At 41.7% G+C, this 22,401-nt stretch overlaps 1 protein-coding gene across 8 annotated transcripts in view; it reads right to left on the reverse strand.

The window, feature by feature from the left end:
- FNTB (farnesyltransferase, CAAX box, subunit beta) overlaps window positions 1–22,401 on the reverse strand; it is a 95,299-nt gene that overhangs the window by 61,879 nt on the left and 11,019 nt on the right. For 5 of the 8 annotated variants that reach the window (XR_011648324.1, XR_011648323.1, XM_058293270.1 and 2 more), the window contains exon 2: window positions 9,034–9,098. Coding sequence is in view for 6 of the 8 variants with exons in the window: in XM_058293270.1 (XP_058149253.1) it covers window positions 9,034–9,098 (65 nt within the window). In the remaining 2 variants the exon portion in view is untranslated. Of the gene's footprint in view, window positions 1–2,110; window positions 2,159–9,033; window positions 9,099–22,401 lie in introns of all 8 variants that reach the window. The other 3 variants (XM_058293269.2, XM_071213883.1, XM_071213881.1) reach the window with 1 other exon arrangement.

Below are 22,401 nucleotides of genomic sequence, written 5' to 3' on the forward strand. Positions count from 1 at the left end.
CCTGGGGTGCTGGCTGAAGAATTTCTACTTCATTTAGTAGGCAAAGGGAAGCCCTGAAAGTTTTTGAGCTGAGAATAAAATGACCATAGCCATGCTTTAGGCGAAAAAAAGGATCTGACGGCAGCAGGTATTCATTACGCGTTCATCAGCTGAACTGAAGGAAAGCACTGAAGGGAAGAGAGCTGAGGTGGGAGACTGAGTAAGAAGTTGTTAGAGTCAACCAAGCGGCAAGTTCGTAGGGCCCAAATGTGGCGGCACATAAGCTGACACATGGTTATGTGCAGTGTAAGGGCCTGGAAGTACATTCAGGTGAGGATGTCACTCAGGTTGTTAGAAACCCATATCTGGAGCTCAGGTGAGGAATCCAGGGCACATACACAGAGTGGGAATCATTCATCCGCATACAGGTGACAGCTGGAGCTAAGGGAGTGGAGGAGAGAGCAGAGCAGAAAAGGTTGAATCCAGAACTGTGGGAAGGCCCATCTTTAAGGGCTTGGAGGAGGACAAGAAGCCAGTGAAGGAAGAAATGCAAAGAGTTTACAAGAGCTGGAGAAGAACAAAGGCACTGTTAGGTTGCAGAGATAAAGGAGAGAGTCTCAACGGAGGTATTAACAGTAGCAAATGCTGTAGTAAGACTGAGGAAAGAAGACAAACCACAAGTGGCTGGGACCTTCAACAGAGTTCAGAGCAGTGGTGAAGGCAGATGCTAGCCAGCAAATGGTGATGAGGGACAGATCACCAAGAAGAGAGGGCCAGGCTCAATTTCTCTTTCAAGAAGGTCCAATGGTCAGCACTCCCTGAGTACCCAGTACGCATACGCAGTGTCTAGGGTTGGGGTAGATGCTGGCTCTGCTCCCTAGAGCTGAGGGCCAGAGACAGACACAGGCAAGAAATGCTGTGATCAAGAAAGTGTGGTGGACTCTGGCAGCGCCTAGGAAAGCGTGGAGGATCAGAAAAGCCTTCCCACAGGAAATAACATTGAAGCTAAGACCTGAAGGACACAAATAAGTAGGCAAAATGAGGGGGACAGGGAGGGTGTTCAAAGGTAAGGGAACACCATGGCACATTAAGTAAGTTTATTTCAGCTGGAACAAAAAGTACAAGGTTGTGAGCAGAGGGAAATCAGACTGGAGAGGAGCAGAGGCATCACACAGGACATATACATGCTTTACGGCATTGAGTTTTAAACCTAACAGCAAAAAGTAGCCACTGAAGCATGAAAAAGACGGTCAGGTTTGCATTTTCTAGATCTCCCTTAGCACAGTTACGGAATGGCCTTGGGTGGGGACAAAACTAGAGGCAGGAAACTAGTCAGGAAGCTAAGGCCGCATCTAAGTGTGTTTGTAAAGGGAAGAAAGGTAAAACAGCGATAGCACGAGGGAGTGTCAGAGTTGCAGGCAGGCTGTCAAGATAGAGAGGAGGTGAGCATGTTTGTGGGTAACAAGAGATGGTGAAAAGGCAAGAGGCCAGAGAATGCTCATCAAGGTCCCCAAAGAGGAGAAAGGAGAGTTGGGGTCAAAAGTACAGCAGGGAAAGCGGATGTGGCTCAAGTGATTGGGCTTCTGTCTACCATATGAGAGGACCCGGGTTCAATCCCATATACCCATGCAGTGAACCAGGTCTGCATGGCAAGCAATGCAGCAAGATGATGACACAACAAAAGAGAGATGCAGGGGAGAGTCAAGGCAAGATGCAACAGAAACCAGGAACTTAAGTGGCTCAAGCAACAGGGAACCTCTTTGCCATATCAGACGTCTGCGGGACCCAATCCTGGTGAAGCCTAGAGGAGAAAACGAGAAGAAAAGACAAAAAGAAACAGACACGGAAAATCACGGAGTGAATACACACAGACAGCAAAACAGCAGGGTGGGGGGCAGGGGGAGGAAAAAAAGAGTACAGGAAGAGGAAAGTGGATGTGGCTCAACCAGTTGGGTGCCCACCTACCACATGGGAGGTCCTGGGCTTGTGTCCCAGTGCCTCCTAAAGAAAATGAGCAGACACCACACCTGCCCCAACGAGCAGATGCCTAAACGAGCAGATGCCACAAGCCAGCACATACCCCAGCCCGTGGGGAGTGGACGCTGCTCTCACATCAGCATTGGGCACTCACCTTCCATGTGTCTCCTGGAGAAGGTGAGCAGACAGACAAGAGAACCATCTGGGGGAGGAGGGGGATAAATAAATAAGTAAAAAAAAAAAGTAAATAAATCTTAAAAAAAAAAAAGTACAGCAGAAGTGAGTCTGGCAATAAGGAAGGATTCTACATTCTTGGAGGCAGAAATCATGTGAGAGTGTGAAACTAGACAAATGTAGGCCTTTGAAGTGGGGAAGAGGGAAGCTAAGGAAACTCAAATGGATAGCTTTAATTTTTACAGGAAACAGGATGCAAGATCACAGAACAATATGGATTGGCCACTGTAGTGTACATATGAAAGAATCTACAAGATGAATAAAAGGATCACAAAGTAGCAGTGGGCCAACTGGAGGCTAAGTAATATAAAATTTTAGTGAAGCCAATCAGCAAGCACTGTTAGGTGATGTTTTTTTCTGGAAAATCTTGCTAGGACTCTTTAGCAGAAGCAGTGAGTGGACAGCCGGGATGGGAAGAGCAGAAAGCCAGAGGAGTACAGGAACTGAAAGAGAGAAGAGAATTTTGTAAAAGCTCACCATATATGCGGGTCCATGCAGGACTGACTGTAAGTCAAGGCCACAACGGGTGTGACAGATGAGAAGAGCCAGGAGGGCCCAAAAGACCATTAATTAAGGAGGCTAATTGAGGGGAGGCTAAGTAATGCAAGCCAGGTGGTAAGAGCGAGCACAGAATCTGGAGTCAGAACTCCTGATTTCTAACTCGTACTGGACTGATTCACAGTGAGGCTTTATATAGGTCAATTCTTCCCTTTCTGAAAAAAGAGGTGAGTGAATTCAAATATGCCAAATACCTTAAGATGCTAAATCACCTCTATCTCCTAACCTCTTTCTCCTGCTTTCTCCCAACTTCTATCTCCCACATCCATTTCTCAACTTATCTTGTCTTTTCACATTATAGAGGTTGATATTTAATCTCTTCAGTAACCATAATTAAATATTCCATGCTTCACTACGAATTTGATGGTAAAATTCAGCTTTACTCAAAAACATTTTCTGGGTAGAGGGCTAAAAAAGAGGAGCTAAATGCTAAGGGAATACTCTACACTAAAAGAGAACATTATCTACCTCATTTGTCTATGTCAGGCCAGATAGCATTAAAAGTTTCTTGTAACTCTAACACTGTGATCCCAAGTATAAGCTGGGGAAAGGAAACAGGTGTACTTTATTGGCATTACCTGTTCACTATACCTGTTTACTCACCTACATAATAACTTTGTGGGAAGCGATCATGACTGTCGTCTTCAGCATCTACCACAGTGCCCAATTCAGAGCAGGTTCTCAACATGTATTTGTTGAATGAACAAGACGAAGATTAAGAGAATGGTGATGTCAGTCTCTGACTGACCAAAATGGACTGTTCTCCCTGGATTTATGGCCCTTCAATCTAAACCTTAGATGAGAAGTTAAAATTCAATCAAAGGGGTATCCTGTTTTACTTTCTAATGCTTTTCATATTGGTGGCCTTGATCACTGTTCCTTCTGTATGAGGGGTGGGTGTTTGTATTTCAACTTGTGTGAATCTGCCTTTTAATTTTGGTTATGGGCCTCCTTTTTTCATTTTTTTGAGTAATCAAACTGATATTTTCCTATGTGATTTTTATTCCTGCCTTTTCCTATTAAGCATGGAGACCTCTCCCGTAAATATTCATTTTGCTTTGAAAACATTTCAGTCAAACACAGAGGGCAAGGAGAGGGATGACTAGATTGAAGAGCATTATGCTTAGACTCTTGCCAGTTCTCTTGTGTTCTTTCACTGCAGGAGACCAAATCAGCCAAAATTAGTTAACTTCCGTATTGGGGAAGCCGAATTAAGCAACTAAATTAATTCTTCCTCTTATTTAAAAAAAAACAAAACAACTCTGAAGAAGGAACCCTTTTCCTTGTCTTAGCATTCTTCTCAACTGACATGGGGCTTTTCAGTCACTAGTAAATAAAGGACCTGAGAGACAAACACTTTTGTCTCCAGACGGTAACACAATCTGGCTTACTCCTCAGAATCCTGAAATAACAAGAAACTACCAGAAGCCCCACCTGCTTGGAAACATCTAATTGGAGGAAGCCACAGCCTTCTTTTATTTGGCACCAGGTTGGTGCCTGAAATGGGACCGAGACAGGCCAAAGTGGAGCACCCAACAGCTTTCCTCCTGCCATGAACCTCATTCACAGACAGCCAAGGCCCCAGGAGTCCTGCTGGGGAGGAGACATGAGTCCCTGGAGCTGATCTCACCTGAAGACAGACTATGCCCAGCAAAGACAGACTTTGACAGCAGGGGAAGAGATACTCCCTTCCACAATGGAAACTATTCTCTTTCATTTTCACCCATTTAATCATACACACATACCACACATGCACACATATACACACACACACTAATATGAATATGATATTCTAAAATCTTGGAAAAGATATTTGTTTCTCTGCATATTTATTTACAGCTTTAAGGGCCACTCTGCTAATGGAATGAATTTTAACTTCTCCTTTGAGGTTTATGATTCTTTTAAATTGAAGGGCTATATCCAGGGAGAACAGTTGCTTTTGGTCAATCAGAAACTGACTGAACTAAGAGCCTTACCATTTTTTTTAGTCTTAATTTACCTCTATCCAAAAATCTTTCCTCTGTAGGGAAAAAAGCTAGAGTTCTTCCCTTCTCCTTTCTGAACAATTCAGTCCTGAAGCCACTGGATTAAGTCGTGCAGAGCAAAACAGAATCTGCACAGGAGTGGTGGGAAAGGAGGCGGATGCAGGTGTCAGAGCTCAAGTGGAGGAGAAGGGCATCTGTGAGGCTATGAAGAGGAGAGGGACAAGAGAAAGAGACACACAGGAGGATGGATCAAATAAGTAAATATAGTAAAGCTATCAGGAACCAGGTTTCCACTGCTGGAGAAGGAACTTACAAAGACCTGTGTACTGGTCAGCAATATAAACTGCTTTTCTTATGATGGGGGAACTCCCTGGGCAAGGGGAGAGAGATAAAATAAATCTTTAAAAAAAAATCACTTGGGGAAGGGTGGTAGGAAAGATGAACTTATTTATAAGGATCTTGGAAAGAACAACTATATGGAAGATAAAATCTTTTAACTGTTCAAGATTTGGGTAATTCTAAAATAATGTTACATACAGGAAATAGCACAAAACATCAAAGATAAGCAGAGGCACCTGTGTGAGAACTGTTTTGAGCGCCTTCACTCTCAAAGTTTTTTGGCTTCAGAGCCATTAACACTTAACCTCCAGTGCCCTATTAGCAGGGGACACTTCTCACTTCTGAGGAGCACCGGGCCACTTTTTCCCAAAAGAAAACAATTTTAAAATGATGTGTGGACATATGTGTGAGTGTAGTTTATGCAGTTCAGATTTCTTACTAAAGATAATGTAATAAATGAAAAAGGGTACATTTATAAGGTAATGGAAAATGAGAATAACTAATCATGGGGAAAGAAAACAAATTTTATAGGAAATAAACTTAACTCTCATTAAAAGCAGGATGCTGATGAACAAAATTGTTAAAGGCATGTACAAAAATCTCCTTGGGGGAAGCAAATTTGGCTCAACTGATAGAGCGTCCATCCTGGCCTGTGTGGTGAGCTGGCCCAAGCGCAGTGCTGATGTGCGCAAGGAGTGTCATACCACGCAGGGGTGTCCCCCACATAGGGGAAGCCCATGCACAAAGAAAGTGCCCTGCAAGGAGAGCTGCCATACATGAAAAAAAGCACAGCCTACCCAGGAGTGGCAATGCACACACGGAAAGCTGACGCAGCAAGATGATGCAACAAAAAGAGACACAGATTTCCAGTGCCGCTGACAAGAATGCAAGCAGACACAGAAGAACATACAGCGAATGGATACAAGAGAGCAGACAATGGCGGGGGGGGGGGGGCGTTGGAAGGAAAGAGAAATAAATAAAAAATAAATCTTAAAAAAAAAAAGTCTCCTTGGGGGAAGGAGATGTAGCTCAAGGGATAAGGTTTCATCCTAGCATATGGGAGGACCCAGATTTGATCCCCGGGGCCTCCTGGTGAAAAAGAAGAAGAGAAGGCATGCCAGTGGCTATGTGGCAAGCCGAGTGCCCACACAATGAGCCAGATGCCCACACAAGTGCCCACATAGCGACCCAAGTGCCCATGAGAATGCTCGCATAGCAAGCCAGTGCCCATAGTGAGCCAGTGCCCACATGGCGAGCCAAGTGCCTGTGTGAGTACCCACGTGGTAAGCCAGTGCCCACACGGTGAGTCAATGCCCGCGTGGCGAGCCAAGTGTCCAAGCAGCAAGCCAAGTGCCCACACAGTGAGCCAGTGCCTGCGCAAATGAGTCACGCAGCAAGATGACGATTAAACTTACAAAAAAAAAAATCTCCAGAATAGGATGCATATTTCATAGTCTTAAAGAGAAGAAAATCATTTTAAGGATGAAGAATTGTAGAATGCACCAACAGTCAGCCTCAACCTTGAATTTCAGCCCAAATCTGCTACTCAGCTTTGGAGGGCTGAACAGGAGAAGTCCTACTCAGCATCATTCCCAGCAGCCCTAAACCTGTGCATGGTTTGTGGTTCTGGTGTGTGTGCGATTCCCTCACACCTGATCAGCATAATGTCAACTAGATTTACTGCTAATATCTGAATATGTACATTGGCTAACAGCCAAGATTTGTTCTTTTTAAATTTGACTACTAAAACGCTAAATATTGGGGAACACGTATAGCTCAATGGTTGAGCACCAGCTTCCCACATACAAGGTCCTAGGTTCAATCACTAGCCCCAGTACCTCAAAAAAAAAATTTTTTTTAATGCTAAATAATGAAATTGTGATAATTTCAAATTCTATAAAATTTCAGATTTGTTCCTATATCCTAGAATTTGTTCTTATATCCTAGAAGTTCATTCTATGATGGTGAGATTTGACTTTAGCTTTATATTGACATATTGATTTTGTTTTTTCCTATCTGGTTGTGTCATTGTTTTTTTTTGGTATGTAATTTCACCACGTGCCACACGGAGGCCTGCACCTCTCCATGCCACGCAGGTCTGGGACTCCTTTTTTCTTTGTTTACCAGGAGGTCCTGGGGATCAAACCCAGGTCTTCTATATGGTAAATAGGAGCTCAGTTGCTTGAGCCACAGTCGCTTCCCTGACATACTAATTTTAATACTCATTCAGCCACAATGTGTAACATCCTGAATATTAACTAGCATACTAATTAGCATACCTTAAAAACAACCCATTTTCATAGGCAACAATGGTAAAGTAGGAATTTCAGATTCCTGAAGCCCTGATATATTCTATTTCCACAAAGGAGCCAAACTCAAGAGGAAGATTTTTGTTTTCCATCCACACCTGAGTGAAGGCCTATTAATCAGGGGATTTCACTCTTTTTCTTCCTCCTCTAAGAAACAACTTCTTCCTCCCAGACTAGAACCTTCTATTCTGCTTCACATCTCAGTAAGAAAAAAACAGAAGTCCAATGGTCCTATTCTGATGGCCAGTGGAAATGCGATGCCAAATGATCAAAGGTCCCTCAGGTTGGAGACACACAAGACATATATCCACAGAGGCCCAGACAGTAGACAGTGACTCAGAACCCAATCAGGTGAGTCATCTGAGAGTGCAACTACTAACAACAAAGCTCTTCCTAAGATAATCATGCCCATCACCTAATCCCACCCTCTCTGGGGAAGCTTAGCATGTATTAGGTTGTGCACAGGGAATAGCAGAGGTGGGAGCAGAAATTCCTGTGGATGCCCTTATATCTGAGAGCTCATTTCCCTGTTCTCCTTGAGCTGTTTAAACAAACAATGTCATTTGCTAATCTCCAGCTGTGCATCATGAGAAGAGGAATAATTCATTATGTAATAATACTGAGCTTTGGGTTAATGCAGACCTTTAGCTTAGCAGTTTGGGGGAAAACTCTGGTTTGTTGGCATTTTCCTTCTTTCCAGGAAGGGAAGATGAAAAATATTTCCATCCTATTTTTCCCTATAAGCACTTTTCTTTTCCAATTGTTTGCTGCCTTGGCTAATTAGAATTTTCTAATAAAAATGGTTTTTTAAAGGAAATTGTGGCAAAATAGAATGGTAGCAAATATATGTATATACTAATGCTGGAACCATTTTTAATGTTCCAGTTAGTAGAAGTACCCCAGAGACTGGATTGAAGGATTTAGTCCATTAAAAGGTCTCATAAAGTCAGGAGACATGATAAAGGTTGTTAGACTAGACTTCAGACCCTTTTACCTGTCCAGAGGCATCAGCCAGCTGCCTAATATACTTCGCTCAGAGAATGACAAGGAAAAGCACTCCATCATTAAAATAAAATAACCACCATTCAATTTTGAACTACTGATTTGCTAAGATCCACAGAAACAAAAGGTATTATGTTTCTCATTTGAAATTTCATGTTATAGATCTGCTGTACAACTGCCAATAAGGACCAGGCTGAGAGAAGCTCAAACCTTTTCATTTCCCCAGTCAAATAATAATTTACATCAAAGGAATTTGATACTCCAGGTCTATGTATCTGCTTCAGAGTGTTATATGAAAAAGGAAAACTTGAGACTTCTGTATCCAAACACCAGAGTAGTGGGCTGAGACTAAGCAACAAAAATGTGAACTTTTCTTCCTCTGTCCATCTTCAGACTTCAGTGTTTAGGTCTCAAGGGGCACCCCATGTAGCATCTGACTGCTCGGTTCAAACGGAGCATTTCCTCTAGACAGTATTCTAGCAGAAGGAGGAATCAGGGTCATAAAAGCATATCCAGGTAGCCACAAGGTGAAGAAATACCAGTTTCACAGCAGATCTTCCCTGTGGTTGGATAAGATCAAGGAAGAAAGAAGAAAGCCTCCCATGGGAGGCTGTCTCCCAAATCCCCTCCAACTCTAATCCGCAGCTTACCTTGGTACAAGGTGGTTGAACTTGTAAGAACTGAAGGCCTCTTGGATCTTTTCTTCTACTTTTGCCTAGTAATAATGTAGGAGATGGGACAGAGAGAGAGAACAAATACAGATGAGACCTCTATTAACTTTACTTTCCTATTGCCACAAAGGCCTACTGACTGGAGTTGCTTAGCATGGTTTTGTCCTAAGTAGTATAGTACTGTAGGCTGGATTCAGGGGCTCTGCAGGGTGACAGATTTAAGACTAAGAGTGAGAGACAGAATCTATGCTTCACAATCAACTTCTCCACTAACCTAATCCATATAATCGAAGCTAATGGCAGTTGTGGAAATAGGCTTCCCGGCAGCAGTAACTCAGGGAGCAGACGAAGAGAGAGAGGTTTTTTTTTTAAAGTGTACAATCAGTGGCTTTTAGTATAATCACAGAGTTGTATGTTCATCACCACAATCAATTTTAGAACATTTTCATTACCTCAAAAAGAAACCCTGTACACTTTAGCTATCATCCCTCAGTCCCTCCCCCCTCCTAATCCTAGGCATCCACCAATCTACTTTCTATCTCTATAGATTTGCCCATTCTGGGCATTTCATATAAACGGCATCATACAATATATATGGTCCTTTGTAACTTGCTTCTTTCACTTAATATAATGTTTTCAAGGTTCATCATTTTTAGCACTAATCAGTACTTCATTTCTTTTTATTGCCAAATACTGCTTTTTTTTCCTCTTCCCTTACCCGCCCCCCCCCCCCCCAGTTGTCTGCTCTCTGTGTCCATTCGCTGTGTGTTCTTCTGTGTCTGCTTGTATTCTTGTCAGTGGCACCAGGAATCTGTGTCTCTCTTTGTTGCGTCATCTTGCTGTATCAGCACTCCATGTGTGCGGCACCATTCCTGGGCATTTTTTCGCGCTGGGTGCTCCTTATGAGGCACACTCCTTGCACGTGGGGCTCCCCTATACGGGGGACACCCCTGTATGGCAGGGCACTCCTTGCACGCATCAGCACTGCGTGTGGGCCAGCTGATCACACAGGTCAGGAGCCCTGGGTTTGAACCTTAATCCGCTTCCCACCAAATACCATGTTTTGTTTAGCCTTTCATCAGTTGATGGACATTTGGGGTGTTCTCACTTTTTGGCAAATTATGAATAATAATGCTGCTGTGAACATTCATTGACATGGATATATGTTTTTATTTCTCTAGGGTATATAACTAGTAGTGGAATTGCTGGATTATGGTAACTTTATGTTTAACTGAGGAACTGGAAGGCTATTTCCAAAGCCACTGCACCATTTTACATTCCCACCAGAGTGTACAAGGGTCCCAGATTCTCCACATCTTTGCAACATTTGTTATTATCTGTTCTCTTGAGTATAGCCATATATAGTAGATTTGAAGTAACAGCTCACTGTAGTGTTGATTTGCATTTCTCTGATGGCTAATGACGTTAAGCATCTTTTTATACTTATTGGCCATTTGTAGATCTTTCTTCTTTAAAGAACTGTCTATTCAGATCCTTTGCCCATTTTTTTTTTCATTTTTTTTTTATTGACTTTGTAATAATATTACATTAAAAATATATATGTGAGGTCCCATTCAACCCCACCCCCCCACCCCCCCTCTCCCCCCCCCGAACAACACTCGTTCCCATCATCATGACACATCCATTGGATTTGGTAAGTACATCTTTGGGCACCTCTGCACCTCACAGACAATGGTTCACATCATGGCCCATACTCTCCTCCATTCCATCCAGTGGGCCCTGTGAGGATTTACAATGTCCGGTGATTACCTCTGAAGCACCATCCAGGGCAGCTCCATGTCCCAAAGACGCCTCCACCTCTCATCTCTTCCTGCCTTTCCCCATACCCACCGTCCACCATGTCCACTTTTCCCAATCCAATGCCACCTCTTCTATGTGGACATTGGATTGGTTGTGTCCATTGCACCTCTATGTCAAGAGGAGGCTCAGATTCCACATGGATGCTGGATTCTTTGCCCATTTTTTAAAATTGGGTTGTCTTTTTTTATTGAGTTGTAATGGTTCTTTATATATTCTAGATACAAACCCCTAATCAGAAACATGATTTGCAAAAAGTTCTCCTATTCTGTGAGTTATCTTTAGGAACTAGTGTATTTGTTAACAGAAAAAGATCATGTCAAGGGCAAATAGCATGGTTTTCAGAGTACAAGCCTAAAAACAATACTTAGTAATAAGCCTGAAAAAATTTTGACAATAATGAATTAATATAAAAATGATTAACACACTCATCTGGGGATGAAAAAATAAAAGTAAGCCCTAAAACATGGAATATCCTTTTCTGATTCCTCTCTTTCCACAGAGCTTGTCACTGTTATATAAAACCTGAATAAATTTGTGACTAGAAAGATACAAGCATTCTTTGAATGTTCTGATTTGCATAACAGAAGAAAAGGAGCAAAGCTAGTTGTGTATAAAAGAGTTAACACAGCAAGTCTGAGACTGCTATCCTTAGAAAAGTCTACTTACAAAGTTGGCTAGTATTTAAGAACTTGGATTTCAAGAAGGATCCAACCATTCTAGAACTGATATGAGTGATTCACTATGCCTAAACTGTTTGTACAAACAATGTGGTTTATGCCAAATACCTGCGTTCCTTTCAGGAATCTGGAATTTTGAATTTTGATACATGCTAGGCAGGGAATGCTTATATAGCCTGTACCCAATAAAAACCTTGGGTACTGTGTCTCTAATGTCTCTAATGAGCTCCTTGCTATACACATTATACATGTTGTCACAATGTCGCAATTCAGTGCTGGAGGAATTAAGCACCTACTGTATGACTCTATCGCGAAGGGACTCCTGGAAGCTTGGGCCTCGTTTCCTCCACACTTCATCTGAAACATCTGTTCCTTTTGATTTTGCTTTGTATCCTTTGGCTTTGTTAAGTAAAATAAAATGGTCACCTGCATTGGCATTGCTGGGAGGAACTCCCTTCCAAGAAGGGCTTGTCTAGAAGACAAAAATTGACCTGCAGGGGCTTTCTGAGAAAATAGCACACATGCCACAGAACTGCAGATAAGCAACACCTGGTAATAAACCAGTTTCAGCCCAGAAGAGAGAGCTTATCAAAATGGAGAGGCATACCATACAAATCGGTGTATATCTGCTCCCCACTTGTAAGAACCCCCTATGTAAGGCAATGAGAACATTTCCTTACTTGCCTTCCTGTCCACCCTATATGATCTTCCCCTTTGCACTCCCAGAATAGGGCTCCTTTCTCCTTTCTGAGTGGGACGCTACCCAATTCATGGATCACTCAATAAAGCTGTGAGATCCTAAATTTAATGCTGTAGAAAAGCTTTCCTTTTTTTAAAGACTTACTTTATTTCTTTATCTCTTCCCACCCCTTGTTGTTTGCACTTGCTGTGTCTGTTCGTCTTCTTTCTTTTTTTTTTTTTTTTTTTTAAAGATTTATTTATTTATTTAATTTCCCCCCCTCCCCTGGTTGTCTGTTCTCGGTGTCTATTTGCTGCGTCTTGTTTCTTTGTCCGCTTCTGTTGTCGTCAGCGGCACGGGAAGTGTGGGCGGCGCCATTCCTGGGCAGGCTGCTCTTTCTTTTCACGCTGGGCGGCTTTCCTCATGGGCGCACTCCTTGCACGTGGGGCTCCCGCACGCGGGGGACACCCTTGCATGGCACGGCACTCCTTGCGCGCATCAGCACAGCGCATGGCCAGCTCCACAAGGGTCAAGGAGGCCCAGGGTTTGAACCGGGACCTCCCATATGGTAGACGGACGCCCTAACCACTGGGCCAAAGTCCGTTTCCCTCTTTGTTTCTTTAGGAAGCACCGGAAACTGAACCCAGGACATCTAACGTGGGAGGGAGGTTCCTAATCATTTAAGCCACCTCCGTTCCCTGCCTTGTTGTGTCTCTCATTGTTTTCCCTTGTGTCTTTTGTTGTGTCATTTTGCCACATCAGCTTGCTGCACCTGCCCCTTGCGCCAGCTTGCCATCCTGCTCATCCTCTTTAGGAGGCACCAGGAAACCCTACTCCCTGCTTTGCTGGGTCTCTCATTCTGATTTTTCTAATTGTGTCTCTTGTTGCACCATCTTGTTGTGTCAGCTTGCTGCACATGCCCATCTCACCAGCTTGCTGTCTTCTTAGGAGGAACTGGGAACTGAACCACAGACCTCCCATGTGATAGGCGGGAACCCAATCTCTTGAGCCACATCTGCTTCCTGAAAAGTTTTTCTTTTAACAGCTATAATAAATCACAGCCATGAGTACAACTATATGAGTCTATTACCACTAACTATAGCTGTTTATACTTGTTATTATAATGGTTATTTTAGCTTAGTTCCACTCCTTGTTTATACTTGCTGTTATAATGGTAATAACTCCACCTCCTTTTGTTTGAATCCATAAAAGCCCTAAACCCCTTAAACACGGGAAAACAGATTTGAGCCAAGGGGCTCCATCTCCAGTGCCATTCGACCTAGCCTTTTCTCTCTCTGAAGCACCAGTGCCACTATATTGATTTCAGTGTACATAGGGCAGTAACCTGTGACTTTTGGCAACAAATCCTAGGAGTCCTCCTAGCAAATCAGTGAGCCTGGGATTGGTCATGGGGACCTCTGACATATGAGTAGAGTTAGGAATTTAGCCTTTGGGACAGAATTAGGGAAGCAGTCTTAACAATTTCATTATAAGCAAGATTTATAATTGTATTTATCTTTTAAAAGTTATCAAAATCTTTCATCTACGTATAGGAGAACTGAGTTAGGCTAAGTATTTTTTAAAAAGCTAAACTTTTTTTATAAACACATACTAATATAACAACAACAAAAACTAAATCATGAAGAATTCAACATTATATGGCTCACAAATCTGAATTCAGGGGGAAAAAATCAGCTTCAATGAAGAGATGCCAAAGCTTGTGCACTTTCCCTATTCTCTCACTTTATCTTGAATTTTCATGCAGCATTTCAATCCCAAAGGAACTGACTATTCTCATCTCTCTTTTCTGCATAAGAACCACTGCAGTTATCAGGTGGGTACAATACAAAGCCTGTTTAACAGCTCATTACAACAGCTAATTTTCTTTTGGGTAAAAAGCAAAGGGCCCATATGTTCATATCCCTTGGGTACAGGGCACACAGTTCAGAGTCATACTAATGAAAGTGATATAGCACCCTTGGGAGAAGAATAACAGCTTCAAGTATCTGATCTATTCCTGAAACATTACTATGTGAAAATGTTACAAGAAAGACTACCAGGATTAGTCACCAAAAATTTAGTCCCAAGGGACATTTCTTCAAAGTCTAAATTCAAAGTCTAAAAATAGCCTGAAATGAATGAACTGTGATTGGATCCTGGTTCAAAAAACAAATAAAACAAAATATTAAGAAGTTTTGGGTCAATTGGGGAAATTGAATAATACTATGGAATTATTTTTTATTTTCTTAGGTGTATGTTACTGTCCCTATGTGGATGAATGTCACTCTTAGGAAATGAACTCTTTAGTACTTAGGGATGAAGTATCATGATGTCTTCATCTTACTTTCATCAGCTCAGAAAAATATTTATATACACATATATGTATACATAAACTTACACACATACACATATATTTACATAAGGAAAAATTGTGAAAGACTGAAATTTATGGGTGCCCTGGCTAGGTCACCTATTGGGTTATCTCCACCTGTGTCTTTAAATAGGCTATTTCACAACTCTGTGGAGAAATAAGTTAATTTGTAGAAAACAGACAGTAATCCAAATAATTTCTGTCCACAGAAACAGAAATTGTTATCTGGTGAAATGCAATTAATTCACTCCCTGTGCATACTGACCAGTTTTACATCCATTTGTAAATTTTTATCTGACTATAACTGTGTGGTACTATGAGTACTCTTCTGAGCATGTCTTAAATTATCTTATTGGTTCCCTCATTAATTGAGTTAAATAAAATCTCTGACGTGTATTCCTTTTATATTTGTATGAATCATGATTTTATTCTCCTTTAAAATTTAATCCTTTAGCAGTTTCTATATGGGGAAAGGGGTGTGGTGGTTTGGAGCTATATAGCCCAGAAAAACATGTTCTTAAATTTAACCCATTCTTGTGGGTGTGAATCCATTCTAAGTAGGACCTTTTGATGAGGTTACTTCAGTTAATGTATGGCCCAATCCAGCCCAACCCAACCAGGATGGGTCTTAATCCTACTACTGTACTCCTTTATAAGCAAAATGAAATTCAGACAGAGAAAGAAAGCTACTTTGAAAGCAAGAAGCTGAAGGTCAATGAAACAAGGAAGAGAAGAGAGAGGCGAGGTGAGGCTTCCATGTGCACTGCCATGTGACAGAGGAGCCTGGGACCAAGGATCACTGGCAGCCAGTCCCAGAACGCCAGTCTTCAGGAAGAAAGCATTGCCTTGATTTGGACTTGATCTGGACTTTTTCCTAGCCTCAAAACTGTGAGCTAAGAAATTCCCATAATTTAAGGCAATCCATTGTGTGGTATTTGCTTCAGCAACCAAGAAAACAAAAACAGGGGGATTAGGTGGAGAGTAAAAGTACATAATAAAAACTTGGGGGAAATTATTAAAAATTAAACCAAAATAGATATATAAACAGCAACATGGCAACAGAGTAAAGAGCTCCTAGAGTCAGCTCCTGCTACAGTAAACACCCAGAGCTATCTGGAGCTATTTGAAGCACCTGTTTGGGGGCTCCAGGAAGAGCATTCTGCAACATACTTGAAGGAATGGAAGGAGGAGGCTGCCCATCTGCAGAGAAGAGTTTTAAGTAGAGCGCTCCATGCCACGGAGGTGGGTGCCCATCTTCCACTGGAAGCACAAGCCACCTCAGGAGCTGTTCTGCAGCGGACTTGAAAGCTCCACTTCCCAAAAAACGAGGGAGGAAGAGATGGCTAGGCACCAACTTCAGATATTGAGTAAATTCAGTGGGTTAAAGTATAATCCTGAGAACAGCCAAAGTTTGAGCCTGTCCACGTCAGAAAGAGGCTGGTGGCCACCATCTTAATGCCATGCATGGCATGAGGGGAAGCAGGGCAGACTGGAAACCACAGTGCTGGTAGGGACAGGCTTCTTTCCATCCAGATCAGATTGCAGCTCTAGCCTAAGCCCCAACCCCATCTCTGGCAGGGAGGAAACTGGAGGGACCTGCACCAGCCTCTCTAGGAAATTACTGCCAAGCCCTGGAGGCCGGTGATCATTCTACTTTGGCAGCACGAGCTGCCCCAGTAGCTTTTCTGTGGCTGGAATTGGAAGCTCCATTTCCCAAAAACAGGGGAGGAGGAGATGGTTGGCCACCAATTTCAGCTACTGACTGGTGAATTTGGCTGGCTAGAGTATAACCCTAAGAACAGCTGAAGTTTGAACTTGCCCAGGTCAGAAAGAGGCCAGTGACCCCCATTTTTACTCCACCCCCAGCCTGAGGGGAAGCAGGGATCAAAAATCACCATGATGGTAGGAAACTGTTTCTTTCACCCAGATCAGCCTGCGGCCCTAGCCTAGGTGTCAGGGACACCTTTGGCAGGGAGGAGGCTGGTGGGCCCTGCACCAGCCTATCCAGGTAACTGCAGGTACATTTGGCTGGCACAGACTGAAAACTGGAAGTCCACTGGGGCAACTGCAGTCATCTTGGACCTGCATTGCATAGCTTGCTGCCCACACCCGCAGCTCCATCCCCACTCCAGGCAGGGGAGAAAAGGATATGAAGCTTAATCAGTCTCTCTGGGCAACTACAGTCTAGGTCTGCATGACTTGGATTATTCCACACAGCTGTGACTCTGTCCCTACCCCTGGTAAAGGAGAAAGTTGGGAGAAGCTTCATTAGTCCCTGGGATAATGAGGGCAGCTTAAGCCTCCGCAGCTTATAGCACCAATTACAACCTTGGCTCCTACAGCACAACCAGCAAGGGAGAAATGGCAGGAAGCCCTAAACTAAAGAGAAAAACTGCACCCAGAATAAATACTATAGTAAGCCAGGTGCCAAGACACCAACAAAAAACTACAATCCAAACCAAGAAGATACGGCCTAGTTAAAGGAACAAGATAAGCCTCCAGATGATATAAAGGAGTTGAGACAAATAATTTAAAATGTTCAAACAAATCTCCTTAATAAATTCAATGAGATGGCTAAAGAGATTAAGGACATTAAGAAGACACTGGATGAGCACAAAGAATTTGAAAGCATACATAGGAAAATAGTAGATCTCATGAGAATGAAAAGTGCAATAATTGAAATTTTAAAAACATTGGAATCATATAATAGCAGATTTGAAGAGGCAGAAGAAAGGATTGGTGAGCTTGAAGAAATGACCTCTGAAAGTGAACATACAAAAGAATAGATGAAGAAAAGAATGGAAAAAATTAAACAAGGTTTCAGGGAACTAAATGAAAGCAAATACGTGCAAACATACATGATATGGGTGTCCCAGAAGAAGAAGAGACGGGAAAAGGGGCAGATGGAATATTCGAAGAAATGATGGTAGAAAATTTCCCAACCCTATTGAAGGACACAGCTATCCATATCCAAGAAGCACAACGTACTCCCATCCGAAAAAATCCGAATAGACCAACTCCAAGACACATACTAATCAGAATGTCAAATACCAAAGACATAGAGAGAATTCTGAGAACAGCAAGAAAAAAGCAATGCATAACATATAAGGGATACCCAATAAGGTTTCATACTGATTTCTCACCAGAAACCGTGAATGCAAGAAGGCATTGGTGTGATATATTTAAAATACTACAAGAGAAATACTTCTAGCTAAGAATCTTATATCTAGCAAGACTGTCTTTCAAAAATGAGGGCAAGTTTAGAACAGTCACAGATAAAAAGAAACTGAGAAAATTTCTAACCAAGAGACCAGATTTTTAAGAAATTCTAAAGGGTATGCTAGAGCCTGAAAAGAAAAGACAGGAGAGACCTAGAAGAGAGTCTAGAAATGAAGATTATATCAATAAAGGGAACTAAAACTGTGGTGAAAATAAAATAAGACAGATAAAACTCAAATAGTCAGAAATAAATTTAACCAATGATGTAAAGCACTTGTATTCAGGAAACTGCAACTCAATGTTAAAAGAAATCAAAAAAGGCCTAAATACCTGGAAGAACATTCCATGTTCACAGATTGGAAGACTAAATATCATTAAGATGTCAATTCTACTCAAACTGATATACAGATTCAATGCAATCCCAATAAAAAGCTTTTCGTTAAATTGAAAACACAATAATCAAATTTATTTGGAAGGGTAAGTAATCTGAATAGCCAGAAACATCTTAAAAAGGAAAAGCAAACTCTCCTCTCTAGATTTTAAATTATATTACCTAACTATAGTGGTAAAAATAGCCTGGTAACATGTTTAACAACAATGCAAGGTATTAGTGGTAGGGTGAAGTGTGAGAGTGCTGTATGATGCTACATATGTTTGTTTTATAAGTTCACAACTATTACTGTACACTTATTCTTTATATGTACAAGTTCACATGAAGGTGTGTGTATAAAGCTGTTCACTGCTGTATTTTAAGTAACAGTAAAAATTACAACAGGGAAGTAATGGATAAAATAGAATATACTATACTTCAAGGTCATCCCAACTAACTGCTACACACCATATAGAATATACCATAGTATACTGTGTATACTATATAGTAGAGTAGAAAATGTTTTGTATTTCAATGGAAAACTATGCATTGTCCATCACACCCTTCCAGACTGTCTGATACTAGCCCTGTTCATTGTCTTTGGATTATTTTGCATTTCTTTGTAAACTACTGGTAACTGATAAATATGTAACCTCTGTCTTCTTTCAGCTTTTTTTTTTTCAATTAATTTTTATTGTGGAAAAAAAAAATATATATATATATATATAAAATACAGGGAAGCGGACTTGGCCCAACGGATAGGGCATCTCCCTACCACATGGGAGGTCCACGGTTCAAACCCAGGGCCTCCTTGACCCATGTGGAGCTGGCCCACGTGCAGTGCTGATGTTGCACAAGGAGTGCCGTGCCATGCAGGGGTGTCCCCTGCGTAGGGGAGCCCCACGCGCAAGGAGTGCGCCCAGTAAGGAAAGCTGCCCAGCACAAAAGAAGTTCAGCCTGCCCAGGAGTGGCAGCCACACACACAGAGAGCTGACACAGCAAGATGATGCAACAAGAATAGACAGATTCCTGGTGCCACTGACAACAATACAACAATGGAAGCAGATACAGAAGAACACATAGCAAACAGACACAGAGAGCAGACAACTGGGGCAGGAGTGGGGGGGGTGGGAAGAGGAGAGAAATAAATAATAAATAAAATAAAATATATAACTTTCCAGCTTGACCATTTTTAAATGTACAATTTGGTAACATTAATTACACTTACAGTGCAGTGCTACCATCACCACCATCCATTACCAAAAATTTTCTAGCATCCAAAACAGAAACTCTGTACCTATTAAGCACTAACTCCCCTTTCTCCCTCCACTCAGACCCAGATAACCTCTAATCTACTTTCTATCTCTATGACTTTGCTTATTCTAGACATTTCATATAAGTGGAATCATACAATATGTGTCTTTTTGTTTCTGGCTTATTTCACTAAGCATAATGTTTCCAAGATTCATCCATATTATAACATGTTTCAAAATTTCAATCCCTTTCACAGCTGAAAAGTGTCCCATTATATATATAACTCTCTCTCGTCATTCATCTGTTGATTGATGAAAGGATTGTTTCTACCTTTTGGCTTTTGTGAATAATGAGATTATGAACACTGGTGTACAAGTACATGTTTGAGGGAAGCAAATGTGGCATAAGCAATTGGGCTCCCACCTACCACATGGGAGGTCCCTGGTTCGGTTCCCAGTGCCTCCTAAAGAAGACAGTGAACTGACACAACTGGCAGGCACAGCAAGCTGACACAAGATGACGCAGCAAGAGACATAAGAAGAAAGAGACCCAACAAAGCAGGGAACAGAAGTGGCTTAAGTGATTAAACACCTCCCTCCCATATCAGAGGTCCCAGGTTCAGTTCCCAGTACCTCCTAAAGAAGCACAGAAGACGAACAGACACAGCAAGTACAAACAATGAAGGTGTGGGGATAAACAAAAAAAATAAATCTTAAAAAAAAAATTATCTGTTTGAGACCCTGTTTTCACTTTCTTTGGGTATGTGCCTAGAAGTGGAATTGCCATGTCATGTGGTAATTCTACATTTAACTTTTTGAGGAGCTGCCAAACTGTTTTCCACAGCAGCTATACACATTCCCACCAGCAATGCACCAGAGTTCCAATGTCTCACATTCTCACCAACACTTTTTATTTTAGTTTCCTTGGCTGCTTAAAGTAGATACTATGAAATGGTTTCAGCTTAAACAGTGGGAATTCATTGGCTTAAAAGCTTACAGTTTTGAGGCCACAAAAATATCCAAATCAAGGTATCATCAAGGCAATGATTTCTTCTCAAAGATCAGCTGCTGGTAATCCTTGGGTCCTCTGTCACATGGCAAGGCACATGGCAGTGTCTGCTGGTCTCTCCCTTCCCTTTCAGTTCCATTAAATTTCAGATTCCTGCTCCCTGGGCAGCTTTCTCATCCTCACCCTCTCTCTCTCTATCTCTGTCTCTCTGTATTCATTCAGTTTATAAGGGACTTCAACAATAGGATTAAGTCCCATCCTTTATGAGGTGGGTCATATCTTAACTGAAATATCAAAAGATCCTATTTACAATAGGTCATCACCGAGAGGAATGGATTAAATCTAAGAATATGTCTTTCTGGAGTAAGCACTTGTCTTTTAAATAATAGCCATCCTAGTGCATATAAATGTAAAATGGTGCAGCTGCTGTGGAAGACAGTTTGGCAGTTCCTCAGAAAGCTAAGTATAGAATTGCCATATGAAATGGAAATCCCTCTACTAGGTATATACCCAAAAGAATTGAAAGCAGGGACTCGAACAGATATTTGCACACCGATGTACACAGCGGCATTATTTACAAATGCCCAAAGATGGAAGCACTCGAGTGTCCATCAACCAATGAATGGATAAACAAAAAGTGGCATATATACACAATGAAATATTATTCAGCCCTAAAAACGGAATGAAGTCCTGATACATGAGATAACATGGATGAACCCTGAAGGCATGCTGAGTACAATAAGGCAGACAGAAAATGACAAGCATTTGAAATAATCAGAATAAGCAAAATCATAGAATCGGAATCTAGAATCTAGGTTACCAGGGGACAGGATGGGGATAGGGAATGGGAAGTTAAAGCTTAAAATGCACAGGAGTTCAGTTCCCGGTGCCTCCTGGAGAAGATAAGCGAACAATGAGCAGACAGATGAGTGAACCATCTGAGGAAGTGAGGATAAATAAAGAAAAATAAATAAAATAATTTTTTTTAAAAAAGGGAAACAGCTATGGCTCAATCAGTTGAGCTCGCATCTACCTTATGGAGGACCTGGATTTGATCCCCAGGACCTACTGATAAAAAAATGAAAAAAGGTGTCCCAGACCTGTGCAGTGTGGAGAGGCATAGGCTTCCACGCAGTGAAAGAACACACTGAAAAGATGATGATGCAACCAGATAGGAAAAAAAATCCTTTGAACTACACTACACAGAGTGAACCGTAAGTTGAAGCAGACTATAGTTAGTAATACAATTAGAAAAATGTGCTTTCATCAATTGTAACAAATGTTCCACACCAATGCGAGTTGTTAATAATAGTGGTAAGTGGGAATCCTGTATTTTAGGCATGATTGTTATGCAAACCCACAACTTCTCTATTAAAGAAAAAGAAAAAAGAAAAAAAATTAGTTGTATAGGATGAATGAGTATACATACATTAATCTGGATAGATATCAAAAAAATGTTAAAGGAAAAGAAGCAAGATGACAGAGCATGATGCAATTTATGTAAATTCTTAAACCCAACTCATACAAAGAGAGTGTTCATGGATGTGTAAAAGGCTTAAAAGTGAAGTGGAAGAACACAAACCCAACCTAAAGCAGTGGATGCCTCTGGGTAGGCTGGGAGGCCCAAAGAACTGATGATGGGTTAAAAGAGACTTGGCTTTATCTGTAATTGTTTTTCTTTAAACAAATAACCAGAAGCAAAACAATAAAATGTTAACAACTGCTAATTCTAGGGAAGCAGATGTGGCTCAACTGATAAGAGCATCCACCTACCATATGGAGGGTCTAGGGTTCGATTCCCAGGGCTTCCTGACACATGTGGTAAGCTGGCCCATGCACAGTGCTGCCACACACAATGAGTGCCATGCCATGAAGAGCCGCCCCACATGAAAAAAGCACAACCCGCCCAGAAGTGGCGATGCACAAATGGAGAGCTGACACAGCAAGA

The sequence above is a fragment of the Dasypus novemcinctus genome, chromosome 3 (genome assembly GCF_030445035.2).
Source record: "Dasypus novemcinctus isolate mDasNov1 chromosome 3, mDasNov1.1.hap2, whole genome shotgun sequence".
Lineage (NCBI taxonomy): Eukaryota > Metazoa > Chordata > Mammalia > Cingulata > Dasypodidae > Dasypus > Dasypus novemcinctus.